At 38.1% G+C, this 13,757-nt stretch overlaps 1 protein-coding gene across 3 annotated transcripts; it reads right to left on the bottom strand.

Annotated features, from left to right (window-relative positions):
- Positions 1-703: 703 nt before the first annotated feature.
- Positions 704-13,748, bottom strand: clk4b (CDC-like kinase 4b). 3 transcript variants are annotated; one of them, XM_082140440.1, is made up of 13 exons: positions 13,691-13,748; positions 12,776-12,933; positions 7,237-7,456; positions 6,704-6,794; positions 6,011-6,077; positions 3,998-4,114; positions 3,744-3,910; positions 3,527-3,621; positions 2,800-2,929; positions 2,551-2,633; positions 2,382-2,461; positions 2,159-2,249; positions 704-1,025 (listed from the first exon to the last, which is right to left on the bottom strand). In XM_082140440.1, exons 2-13 carry the CDS (start codon positions 12,931-12,933, stop codon positions 879-881), a joined length of 1,446 nt encoding a protein of 481 aa, XP_081996566.1. In that variant the 5' UTR covers positions 13,691-13,748; the 3' UTR covers positions 704-878. The 3 variants fall into 3 exon arrangements, with proteins under 3 accessions (XP_081996566.1, XP_081996567.1, XP_081996568.1); XM_082140441.1 differs by having other exon boundaries at positions 12,776-12,936; positions 13,692-13,740; XM_082140442.1 differs by lacking the exons at positions 6,704-6,794; positions 12,776-12,933; positions 13,691-13,748 and having other exon boundaries at positions 7,237-7,373.
- Positions 13,749-13,757: the final 9 nt, after the last annotated feature.

Genomic DNA, 13,757 nt, shown 5'->3' with positions numbered 1-13,757 from the left:
GTAGGCACTAAACCATTGTTCTTCCTCTAGTAACTTGTAAGTTTATGCTTCAACCACTAGAGGACGAGTCCAAAAGATGTTACCTCATTATGGACAAAACACAATTTGGCTTGTGCAAAACGTACTTCAAAAGGAAACTGCCGATAAAGATGAAAAGTACTTATATGATGCACACCAATATACTGTAATTGCTCACTATTATCAATAAGAATGACGAAATAAATAGACAACAATGGTGTGCATTCAAATCATTCGAGCACTTAAGTTGTCCAAAACTCGGTCTATGGAACGCAAGGGTCAAAAGACACAGCAAGAACCTTTTTTGTGCATACAAGACATGACCCTGTAAATGTCAAATTAGGAGTGGTTTATTGCACAAAGTATTGTTTTTATCCGTCTGTAATAAAGAACACATATTAGAGTTGCAGCCAATATAATTTGCTTTACATATTGCGAAATCTCGAGATTTTCCCCACATGATGTCCATATGCTGTCCAACATTACAGCAAACATTAACAAAAAGACTGCAGAACTAGAAGAGCTTATGGTGCCATCTGCAGGAGAGACATTATATTACCGGTCCGTTTTCCTTTTGCCTAATGATGGATGAATTTTAATAATAAAAATGCCTAATGCACTCCAATACACTGTAATTGCTCACTATTATCAATAAGAATGACAAAATAAATAGACAACAATGGTGTGCATTCAAATCATTCAAGTTTAATTTGTCAAAAGTACAGAGGAATTTGGCCCCTATATTCAAACTGACAATAAATACGGACAGAGGTAATGAAGCAGGCAGTCTTAAAGCAGACTGATACAGTCAGCAGGAGTCTCCCTGGGAGCAGTAATGTTCATTCGATGTCGCCTTCGAGTCACTTTCTCTCTCTTCTTAAAGGATTGAAAAATGGATGTCCGATGGCCTGCTCCAGGGTGATTCGTTTGGATGAATCGTACTCCATCATCTTCTGCAGCAGGTCAAAAAGCAGCTCGTGCTCCGAGGTTTTAGAGGACATGTATTGCTGCGTACGGAGCAAAGATTCAACAACATTATTTTCATCTAGGCAACTCAAACAGCAGCATGTCTCAGTTACATACTGGCATCAATGCATCTTCAAAAATAGTAGTCCACAAGACTTAAGTGTTATACATGCAGAGCAATCAACAGAAAACAACCATCAATTCAGAGAAAAACATGCAGTATTTTCATTCCAAAAACCTCTAACATTTTGTACTTGTGCATATAAATAGAACAAAACGATCAACAACAACTCTGAGGCAATAGAAATTATACTAAATGGTTTACAGGATTAAAAAAAGGAGTCATTATTAGCATTGCAGCATAATATAGGGCTGTCCCGACTAAAGATCTTTCTAGTCGTTCATTTCAGCCATTAATCGGCTAATACGCTGAGTTTCGGTTCATGTGATGCGCTGCAGTTCAGGGAGACTGAGACAGCAGAAAGAGCATCCTGTTTGTTTTCTTTATTTTACAAATGCACAATGTTTTGTTGTTATTGTGAGTTTACACAATGAACAAACAGATTATTTTCAGTTGTTTCCGCTGATATCAGAAAAAACCTGATATCAGAAAAAACCCGCAAATGTTCGTGCCGGCGCCTCCATGTCAAGTCAAGTTTATTTGTATAGCGCTTTTCACAATACAGATTGTATCAAAGCAGCTTCACAGTATTAAATTAAAATAATACAACAAAGTTTGTTTCAAGAGGAATTTATTGATTGATAAAATTAAATTAAATATCCCCAAAATATCCCCATGTCTATAATTTAGCTTCCACGCACCACACAAACATTTGGATATGCACCTAATAATAGCACACATTTATCTAGGTTAACGTTAGAGTTATGTAAAGTTGCTACTAATTAAATATTTCAAATGATAAGCCATATTTGAGGTCGATGGATGATAGGCGAATGGATTTCCTGGACCCGCCGTTAATGATCTGTCCCTCACGGACTGCGTGATTTCACAACTTCCTGTTGTTGTTTTTTTCTCTGACTAACCGACTAACAAAATTGATCAACTAAGCCTCATCTAGTTGACTATTATGGGGCAGCCCTAGCATAATATAATCAAGATTTTGGGATTTGAGAATTTAGAAGTGTTCAATAGTCAATTTACAATGATCTTTACCTTTAGAGGTTTACAGTGTTTCCTCACGTATCTCCCTGCTGAGCTGTGCTCGTCCCAGTCCAGTTTGTCGTGATGCACATAGCGCCGCTTCCTGACAATGAAGCGCAGTCAGAGTCAAAGAGAAATTGCATAAATCCAAAAACATCTAATATCTTCAAATCAAATGATAAACTTGCAATTAGAAACAAGCAACGTAAGCTAGTCTCATGTTACAATACTGCACCTAGTTTTCTGGAGTAGGTGTGTAGGTATGGGGCCTAGAACCTTCTCCATCATGGCCAGATGCTCCTTACTGTCATGAGTCTGAAAAGAGCAAGTTTCTGTAAGTACTCTGCTGCATTTAAAATCATGCTAAACGGCATTTGGTAATGCTTGTACACAAAACGTCATACCTGAAATAATGTTAATCCCAGATAGAACTCAATCAGGATGCAGCCCAAACTCCACACGTCACATGCCTGGTTCCAGCCCAGTTCTGCCAGAAGAGATCAACATTTAGCAATTTACAAAATCATGCACACATTTTTTTGAGCAAGAGCAAGTTGCTTTCAGATAAAACAGCTCAAACATGTATTTTAGTCTGGGACTAGGCTTAAGCCTTGTCTGTGAAACTGGTGGATAGAATACTACAAATAGTTCACCCAAAATAACTTCCGGAGCTCTGTAGTGGCGGGTTGACACCAAAGAGGTGTGATGCTCATGGTCATAGGTGGCATTGCCAAAGTCCACCACTTTCACATCCAACCTCTTCAAGGTCCTCTCATCTCGCTTCTGTAACAATGAACATTACGGTCAGCATCCCCTCCTCACTATAAATCAACACTTATCTTCCAAACAGACATAACACTACTGTTCAAAAGTTCAGGGTTGGTAAGAATTTGTAATGTTTTTCAAGAAGTCTCTAAAACTGCATTTATTTGACCAAAAAATACAGGGAATATGTAACATTTATATGTTATTACATTTCATACATATAAATTGTATTTTTGATTTATTCCTGTAATGGCAAAGCTCAAATTTTCAGCATCAATACTCACATGATCCTTCAGAAATCATTCTAATATGCTGATAGATACTCATTTCTTACTATTATAATAATAATATTGAAAACAGTCGTGCTGCTTAATATTCTTGAGAAAACGTGATACATTTTTTTCAAGATTCTTCAATATATATAAACTTCAAAAGACCAGCAATTGAAATAGAAATCTTTTGTAACATTATAAATGCATTTACTTCCACTGTTCACCAATTTAATACATCCTTGCTGAATCAATGAAATCATTAATTTCTTTCAAAAACAGATACAAATCTTACTGACCCCAAACTTTTATCTGTACTGACATTTTATCATGTACTTTTACTCACCATCTTGAAGTTATACTTAATGTCATAGTTGGAGTCCACAAAGAGAATGTTTTCAGGCTTAAGGTCAGTGTGCGTCAACTTATTTCGATGCAGAACTGATGGAAACAAGGTGTACAATAAAGTGATTTATCACTATTATGAAATAGATTTAGTGATTTTCTATGAAATGGTGCTAAACAAGGATCTGTATCAGTGACGCTTTCATATATATACTCACAGTGCACGGCTCTAAAGATCTGATCTGCCATGAGTCTGATCTGGTTCAGTGAGAAAGGCATGAACCCATTCTCCTTCAGGAAGTCGTATGTGCTCAGTCCCAGCAGCTCAAACACTATGCAGACGTGGCCGTGGTGATCGAACCAGTCTAGCATCCGGACACAAGCACTGCAAAGACACAGAGGTAAGTTATTGCTCCATCCAAAAACTTCTGTCTATTTCTAAAGTATTTCTACCTTGGAGCCAAATACTCACAATCTTTTTTCGCCATCAAGCGAATTTATCCGCTCAAGCACATCAACTTCTGACATGGCTGCCTCACGGTAGCGCTCAATATTTTTGATGATCTTCAACGCCACTCGTGCACTACCTCTGCAAACAAAAGAAACTAGGTATGCTTACATGCATTTTTGTTAATCTGAAGCACTCCAATCTGATTTCAGCTTCTGAAAGTTCTCTCTATATGAAGCCTATACTTTGCATTTATGCATTTCGAACAAACTTCCGCACATGCACAGATCCCAAGCCACGACATTCAGAGCTGGAGAAAGCCACCGTGAGTATAATTAATATTTTTGTCTCGATGACATACCTAAAAGGAAAGCTGATAAATATATCAGACGTAGGGCTGTGCGATATGGACAAAAATCACTATCACAATTTTGTTATATTGCCATTTTGATTTTAATCACGATTTTGAAACGATATTTCCGTGCACACATCTGTATAATTTTTTGGAAGCTGGCATTACTGACGATATTTGCTGCAACCATATCTTTGCATAAATGAAACGGTTATTTCTTTATGCCTTTTTGAACTTTTCGTATGTTGTGCAGTTTGCAAATGCCTGTATTTTTGTTCACCTGGTTCGAAATGTGCCATTGCTTTTCTATGTAAAAGCGCTATACGATTGTCTAACCAATTGTGCGCAATCTCTAGGCCTGCGTCTCATGTTTTTAACCGCAAACACACGTCCTCTGTGAATGACTCCTACTCTGTTTTGCCGCAGCAATAGTTTGACAGGTCTTGCAAATTACCTGGCTCTGTGATAGATCATCTCTCCTGTATCCAAAATATTACAAACCATGAATGTTGAAGTCCTTATCCTGTCCTCAATTCACCTTCCCTGTTTCTGTACTTTCTTTCATGTCGTAACGGTAAACTTGCTCTGTTCTCTTCTCATGCTAGGTTAAATTTGGGTTCACACGTAACGTTTTTAGGCTTTTTTTTGGGGGGCTGTCCGAGACCATTTTTGAGAATGCTAAAATATTCAAAGAAAAAGCCATGATCAAAATTAATGCTAGAGATTGTTTTTGTTTGCAAGTCACCATTTCTATCCCACATGCATGCTCACGTCACTGACCATATCACGGATTTATGATGTAAACCTCGACGAGTCGTCTTGCGTACATCTGTTTTTAATGCGTCTTGACTGCCTTAAAGTCTGAAATTAAATGAATACTGAGATCCTACAGTGCATGGCTTGACATTAACGCTGGTCAGGGACAAGTGGATTTTTTAAGTGAAAGAATTTTACTTGCCCGACCGGACAAGTAGCCTGATCAAAATGTCAGTAAAAAACAATAACTAGGCAATCACAAAAAGCGCAAGAACTATTCTGATCTTCACATTTAGTCTAAGTGGTGAATGTAGATAATAATACATAACTGTATAATGTACTGACAGTAACAAGGTTGCGCTGTTGAGGCTCACGTGTCCTCACGAAACAAATGAGTACTGCACACACAAAGAAACTCATTTAACATACTGCTTTTTTAATATTATAGCATATGACACAGTTAAGCAACATAACACGACCAAGAGTCCAGTTTTCCTGAATACCATCATGATTGAAACATGACACAGATAACAGTTCAATTAAATAGTAGTTAATATTAATGTCACTTACATTTTAGACAGGAGAACCATAGCAGAAACTGTGCATGCTCACATCATGATTTTATTATAATTTCGATTAATCGAACAGCCCTAGTCAGAAGAGCTTTTTTTAAGCAAATATTTAGCAAATGTTCAGTCTCCTCCACTGGCTGGTTTATAAGACGTAAATAAACACGTTTTACTTTTTACAAATGTGCATATGTAAACAGATATTATTATAAAAAGACTGAGGTAAACATATGCATTCAAGGGATTTTTCTATATATTCAAGTATTTACATACTTGCCTAATTATTTTGGTGCATGTAAACATAGCAAATGTTAAAAGAAAAAAATATGTATGACAAAGAAGTCACAGAACCTGGCTTACTTTGAGTGATCGAGGCACTGCACCACTTTTCCAAAGGCTCCTTCACCCAGAGTCCCTACAATCTCATCTATAAACAGGGTAAAGAAGCAATCATAAGTAAGGCTTTGTGACTGGATGATGCAACATACAAAAGCATAGATTTTACATTACTAACAGATACTTAAACGGATAGTTCACTCAAAAATGAAAATTCTATCATTAATTAGCCTGTTGTCATTCCAAACCCGTAAGACTTTCATTTATCTTCGGAACGCATATTAAGTCTCTTCAGAAAATTTGGACTAAACCGCTCAATTCATAGGGATTCGTTTTGCGATCTCTTTATGAACTTTTTGAGGTGTCAAAGTTGTAGTTGCGTAGCTGTCAACAGAGTTCAGATTTCATCAAAGATCTTTATTTGTGTTTCGAAGATGAACGAAAGTCTTACAAGTTTAGAACATGAGGGTAAGTAATTAATGACAGAATTTTCATTTTTGGGTGAACTATCCCTTAAACAAGCTCATTAAATCATATTCATTGAGTAGCCTATAAAATTCTGTGCCAAATTAAAGTTTCACACATGAAAGTTAAATTCTAAGTGGTTAATATTAGAAGTCTTCAAAGGTCCCCTTATAACCCCCAAGTGTAGGCTGAATTGTCCCACTAATAGACACAGAACAGACAGTTATATAGAGAAAGGTTTGTGTTCTATACATCTTGCTCTTAGCATGTCTCCATTGTGATAGACCAGGTGACCCTCCTCATCATCCTCAATACTCTTGGTTCTTTTCCTGCGATGACTTCTCTGGGGTACATCATCACCACCATCAAACACCAGTCAGAATCAGGCCCGTACGCATCATTCATTCATTCAGCGAGGGGGGGTTGGATGAAGGGGAGGGAGTGATTCGGACCCCCACGCCAGGCCACGGCGGCAGCAGCAAATTCAAATTCATCGCCAAGCAACGGCACAGGGCCACCATAGTGTGTGTTACAGAAGAAAGACATGGCAACACATTTTCAGACAAGAAACAACTTTCTTTGAAGTGCAGCTAATTCTGTTCATGACCCTCAACCAATCAACAAATAGCCATTTCTGCAACCAATGAGTGTAGATCAAGTGAAAATCAACTGATTCCTTGACCACCTTACTGCTAGTATACAGCGGATGGTTACTACGGTAAATCTGGATTTTAGAAACATTAACAAATGCATCAGCTAAGTAAAAATAATGACAAATGGTTTACCGAGTTTGAGGAGGGACTGGGGTGGCGTGAACGTTGGTGCTCTCTGCTGCTGCGGCGACTGCGCCCGCTGCGTGCGGACGACTGGCTGTAATGCTTGCCGTCTTTCTCCCTCTCCGTCTCGCTGACTGGGTCTACCTGACCCTTATAATCGCCATGCTCCGGACTGGCCTCTCTGGCCTTGCGCTCTCGGCACTCCAGCCTCTTGGAGCTAATGTGACACCTAACAAAAACAAACATCAGTGAGGAAGATGACACAGCTCTACATCTAATGACAATGAGATTTTGACAGCTAAATTTATAAGTGGCTGTCACTTTGCTGCAATTTATCAACCCTTTCAGCAGGGAGTAAGGAATGCTGAATCGTGATCTGCTGGGTGCTGAAAGCATCAAGTGTCTTCTCGAAAGAGTGGAGTTCAAGAACAAGCTATACTTAGAAAGAGCCACAGAAACTAACTCCAAGACAGCAGTTATGAGTGAAAGCGATGCTTTAACCTGTCAATGTCGAGGCAGTAAATCTGATCGGATGCCTGAGTGTTGTGTTTGATTTAAACAACTTGTGATCCAAGTCACAGCTATCAGCCTGTTGCATAGTAGAGTAGCAGAACGTTCTGTGACAACTTGAAGCCTTCCTGAACAGTGCAATTTTAGAGGGTTAGTTCACCCAAAAATTTTAATTCTGTCATTAATTGCTCACCCTCATGTCGTTCCAAACCCGTAAGACTTTCGTTCATCTTCGGAACACACATTAAGATCTTTTTGATGAATATCCTTTTGATGCTTTATATGATGAACAGATCGAATTTAGGCTTTTATTCACATCTAAACATTCATCGACTCACAAATCAGTTGTGGTAAACGGAAGCTCATCTTGATATGCGAGAACCAATGAGGTTCAATCTTGTGTTATGCAGCACGTTTGAGCTTCCGCAAGAACCAATAAGGTTTGTTCTTGTGCAGCAAGCAGGTTCGGTCGAGCTGTTTATGTTCGCTGATCAATGTTTAAATGTGATAAAGCCTAAATTCAATCTGTTCATCGTATAAATCAATCGAGTCTCTTCAGAAAATTTCGACCAAACCGCTCGATTCATATGGATTAGTGTTACGATCTCTTTATGAACTTTATGAAGCATCAAATTGGTAGTTGCGCAGCCGTCTATGGAGGGACAGAACTCTCTCAGAGTTCATCAAAAAGATCTTTATTTGTGTTCCGAAGATGAAAGTCTTACTGGTTTTGAAAGACATGTGGGTGAGTAATTAGGGGTTCAAGCACGAAGTGCTGAAACCCTATTGTAATTGTAAGGGTTTTTATTATTATTATTCTGCCGTAAAACGCATCGTGCAGCCCAAACCGTAAGTGCTGGAGACTTGAGACTTTGCCAGAAGGTAGTACAAAAATCGAGGAGAGGTTATCAAATTATGACCCCGATTGGCCAATAGGTGGCGCTATAGTAAGCAAAAGTATAAAATCGCTAATAACTCCTAGACGGTTTGTCGTAGACTCAAGTGTCTTATATTACTGTAATCCTTGGCTCAAGGCGGAAAAAACGTATATCTCCGATTTCATTTCCGGTATGCAAATTTTTCCGCCATTTTGAATTTTGTCAAAAACCTACTTTTGCAAACTAGTCTGTGGTTTTTTGTCCGATCGGAACCAAACCAGTGCAGAAATGTTCTCTGGAGTCTGACTATCAATAATTATCGAAAAAAAGTTGAAATTTCGATTCATGGTCGCTATGGGGCGCCAAAATGTTCGAAGGAGGCAGAGTCAGTTTTACTAAAATTGTTATAACTCGTGAACGAAATTAGATATTTTCACCAAACTTGGTACACATATGTAGACGGTCAATTTGAGGTCACAGTAAAAAAATTGCGTCGATTGGCCTCATGGTGGCGCTATAAAACAAAAAAAACGTATAGACACCTGACCGTTTTTCCGAATGACTTGAAATTTGGTATGCAGTGTCTTGGCCCAACGGGCCATGTATGTCTAAAAGGATATTGGCGTATCTCAAAAAACATGGCCGCCATTGGCCAATGAAATTTGAGCACCGTTAACGAAGTCCGATCGGAACGAAACTCGATGGGCATGTTCGACTCATGGTCCTAGAGGTCTGTAAGAATTTTGAAAGAAATCGGCCACTAGTTGGCGCTAACGAGTTTTATGGCTCTGTAATCACGTGGTGTTACACTTATCATCACAAAATGCATATCATCTGATAGATCTGCTCATCTTGAACAACTTTGCCTCAAGAACCATTGCTGTCAATCAAACCGTTCATTAAATATTCATGAATATGTTAAAAACCTACTTTTGCGAACTAGTCCCTGGTTTTTCGCCCGATCGGAACCAGACCAGTCTAGGACAATTCTCTGGACTCTCTAGATCAATAATTATCGAAAAAAAGTTGAACTTTTGCATTTGGGTGGCTGTAATAAGGTAATTTATAAAAGGGGCGTGGCAAAATACACTAAAATGCCTATAAATCATAAATGAAAACTCAGAACTTCACGAAAATTGGTGGGCATATGTGTCATAACATGGTGAAGAAGCATGCAGAGTTTCATGGAGATTGGACCATAGGTGGCGCTATAACTGGCAAAAAGGTTTGAAAACCACATATTTCCTATGGTAAATTGCCTTTATTGGCTGTAAATGGATTTTTCCATCTATTATTTCAGTGGTTAAAAGCTTGCTAAATAAAACTTAATGTCTTAAATGCTTATGTGCTTAAAGGCCTTAAATGCTTGAACCCCGATAAATGCTGCTTGCAGCTTTAATTAATGACAGAATTTTCATTTTTGGGTGAATATCCCTTTAACAGACCATAACATCCTTTTTTAAAGAATATCAGATGAAGTCTGCATATTTTCTGCATTAGAAAAATAAGTGCAGATTTAAGGCCCGTTCACAACAAGGACGATGATTATAATGCTAATGATAAATATAAAGTTTTAGTAATTATTCTAATTATTTGAGGATAAATGCATCCAACACACCACAACTAGAAAAATAACAACAGGAAAAATATGTCTAGAATAGCTTTCAGAACTATTTTTATCACTCACCACCTGATGAGTAATAAAAACATTGACAGCCAAATTAGAATCTAGCTCGAGCTTTTAAAGTCGGGTCGAAACGAAAGTAGCGACAAATACTTTCTTCCGTATTTTTTATGTATATCTGAGTGAAAGGGATAAATAAATAAAACAAACAAACAAACAAACAAACAAATAAATCAATCAATAAAAAGTAAGTAAGTAAGTAAATATATAAATAAATAAATATAACGCAGGCACTTGGTTCAACTGGTTGTTGACTGGATTTTACCACAGATGAACACAAACTTGCAGGGGCATGATTTAAGTGGACTAAATGATTAGAGAAGTCCAGGATACGTCACCAGTCTCGTCATTTTCACTAGAAGATCCAGTTATGACATTTTGACCCAATTAAACAAACACATTCGTTCACAGTAAGATAGCCTATATAACATGCATTTAACATTTTATGTATTTCATGCCAACTTTAAAGTGTTGGACGACATAACACAGAGAAATTTACAGAATGCGTCACTGGTGTGGTGCTAATATAGTTATCATTCCTGGAGTTAACAAGCCTTTACAAGCTCTCAGTTTGCACTTCAAATTGCCTGGGTGGGTCAAAGGAAAGCTAATGAAATGGCTTTTAACTTCCTACCGTATAAAAAAAACATCCACAAAAAAACAAAAACATTTCTGGGTAGGGGTGGGCGATCTGACGATTTTATATCGTGAACGATCTTGAAGACAGCCACAATCTACTTTAAGCGAATCGTAGAGATTGTGATCTTTTATTTCCTCGTAATAATGTTAAAATACAGCAATGACTGCCTACTAGACGGCTGTGCTGACTGGCCAAATTATCGTGTGTCTCTATCATGTGTCTTTAAGGCGTGTTGACGCATTTGAAAACAATTCAACAGCAGTAAGGCTGTGCAATGAATCAAATTTTAGTTCAGGTTTCAATTTTGGCTTCCAACGATTATGAAAATGTGATAATCAAGATAAAATTATCATTTGCATGCAGTTTCTTCCCTTTAAAGGGTTGTGCTTTCACCTCTCCTTAAAAGCTTAAACTTAAAAGTTTAAATCAGTCTGTAGTAAACATGAAAGAGTTAATGTTTTTGATTGTCACGTGATCATGGTGGGGGGTCACGGGATTACGTAGGAATGTGAATATTAGTCACCTGTTCACTGATTGAGATAGGGAGAGGGGGTGATCAGGAACGATGTAGCCTATTCTTTGTTGATGACCACTAAACTTTGTACCATCAAGAAACATCAGTCTGTGCAATAAAGAAAAGCTAGTAAAAGTTCTTTCTTCATCCAATGTTTTATTTGTGCGTCACAAGTGCATAAAGTCCTCATCTTGGTCTCTCAGCGGTTTTATCATTGGATTGAGTAGCCGCTATACAGTCAAATCATGTTACGTGACTGTCGTAAAATGCAAACTACTGCAGGACATGCTTTATTTTAAAAAGAGTTATTAAAAGCACATTAATCTGTGAAAGAAACTGATCCCCACACGCTTTGTGCGCGCTGCTAGACGGAGCAAAACACGGAAGGGCAAAGTATAATGGGGGTTTCAGGTGCGTGCCTAAATGGTCAAATATATACAAAAATATATCAAAATACATTTACATTATTTACAGTATTTATATAAAGACAGTCAGTTATGTCTTCAGAGAATAAACAGTAGGAAAAGAAATCGGATACGTGTCATATTAGATCCATACATTCGGTCTTAAAGCAAATACCTTCTGCTGTCGGTGTCATTAATGTCAAAAGAAAAAAGACAATCACTCATTGCTCTTGACTGAATAACTTTAGTAGTTTTAATAAGAATCATGAATTTTTAATTCATACAGTGAAGACTATGCAGTGTTTTAAAGTTCAAAAGAGAGTTTAATTACCATTTTGACAACTGATTGTTTAATGCAATACTGTGTTTAAAATCGTGCAAATAGATAAGTCCAGTCTGGATATTCTCGAAATTGGGAAGATCGCGATTTAGATCGTGATATGAAATTTTGGGAAGATCACCCTCCCATATTTCTGGGTTATTGTAGTTGTTTTGACTTGTTAAAAGTTGAGCTGAACCGAATATTACATCACTTTTTAGTAACAAGCAATGAAACATCAATTAGCTTTAGTGGCAGCACTATGGACAGACATTGAAACCTTCATAATCTCACAACATAGCCTAAATTCTGTAACAAATCCCACTTGCAGTCTTAATGACAGAAGGATTTTACATCATCGGGATTCTCTGAATTGCGAGCACAGATCAGGAGCCTCTGACAGGCCCGATTACAGCGTTTGTCACCCTGACAGTTTGTCTTTGAATACAAGAACACTACACTACATCTTGTAAGGCACTGCAAACATGCAGGATAAGACAACAAATAATCTATCAAATAAAGTCCACTCTAACTGAAAGAAAATGAAAATGCACAGTGTCATTTCATTAATATCTTTATAGTGAATGAGTCATTCTTACCTCTCGTATGTTTTATAGTGATGTGTTCGCCCGGGCTGCCGGTCTCGTTCCCCGCTGGGCGAGCTGCGCTTCGGTCTCTTGTGCACCTCCACTCTCTCCTCCCAGCTGTACTCCGCGATCCAGCCATCCGGAGACCGCATCCGCTTAGATCGCCGCATCTCAATACACCAGAATAGAAAAAAAGGGCCAAGTCATAAAAATAATGACAGGGAAACACTATCCCAGGACATTCCCTACACCCCGCTGGGTTGTAAAATTCAAGACAGCCGAGGTGATGCCAGCAGCTCTCCGCTCCAGATCGAGTTATTGAATTTCATGTTGCCGCGTTGTTGCAGTTGTTTTGACTTGTTAAAAATTGAGCCGAGCAGTTTACCATGTAGTAAATCCGGATATTACATAACTTATTTACAAGAGATTAAACATCCATTAGGTTTAGTTACTCTAAATTAAGGTTCAACACTTATCCCGGCACACTGAACGTAATGTCCCGCAGTAAATGCAGAGATACATTTGATCACGACGTCTATAACATCAAACGGTTGTTTGTTTACAGTCGCAGTCTAACTTTCATTTTTTGGTTGCCTGGTCACAAAGAGCTAATCTCACTCGTGCTTTAGCCGCCACCGCCCTTCTGCCTCTAATATAAACAAACCTGCTCACGATACAATGCCAGGCGACTGTGCACTAACTGGATTATGTAATTATTCAAGTTAGTGACCAGAACGCAGAGAAATATAATTATTCATCAAAAACAAGGCTTCAAGTCTGAGTGTTTTTCTTGGGTGGCTAGCCAGTTAGCATCCATGCAGAGGCAAGGCACTTAACGTTACACTAGTCACCACCGCAGCCTCGAGGTAATTAATTAACTTGTAAAAGACAGTCTTATATTACATATTTGAACTTAAATGCACTCACCTTTCACCTGTTATTTTCAAATCGTGAAATAAGACACTTTGCTTTCCAGACTGAACTCGTTTATGAT

This window comes from Leuciscus leuciscus (assembly GCF_965113295.1).
Source record: "Leuciscus leuciscus genome assembly, chromosome: 16".
NCBI classification, from domain to species: Eukaryota; Metazoa; Chordata; class Actinopteri; order Cypriniformes; family Leuciscidae; genus Leuciscus; species Leuciscus leuciscus.
The sequence above is the reverse complement of the archived record's forward strand: the minus strand, read 5'-3'. Positions and strand labels throughout refer to the sequence as shown.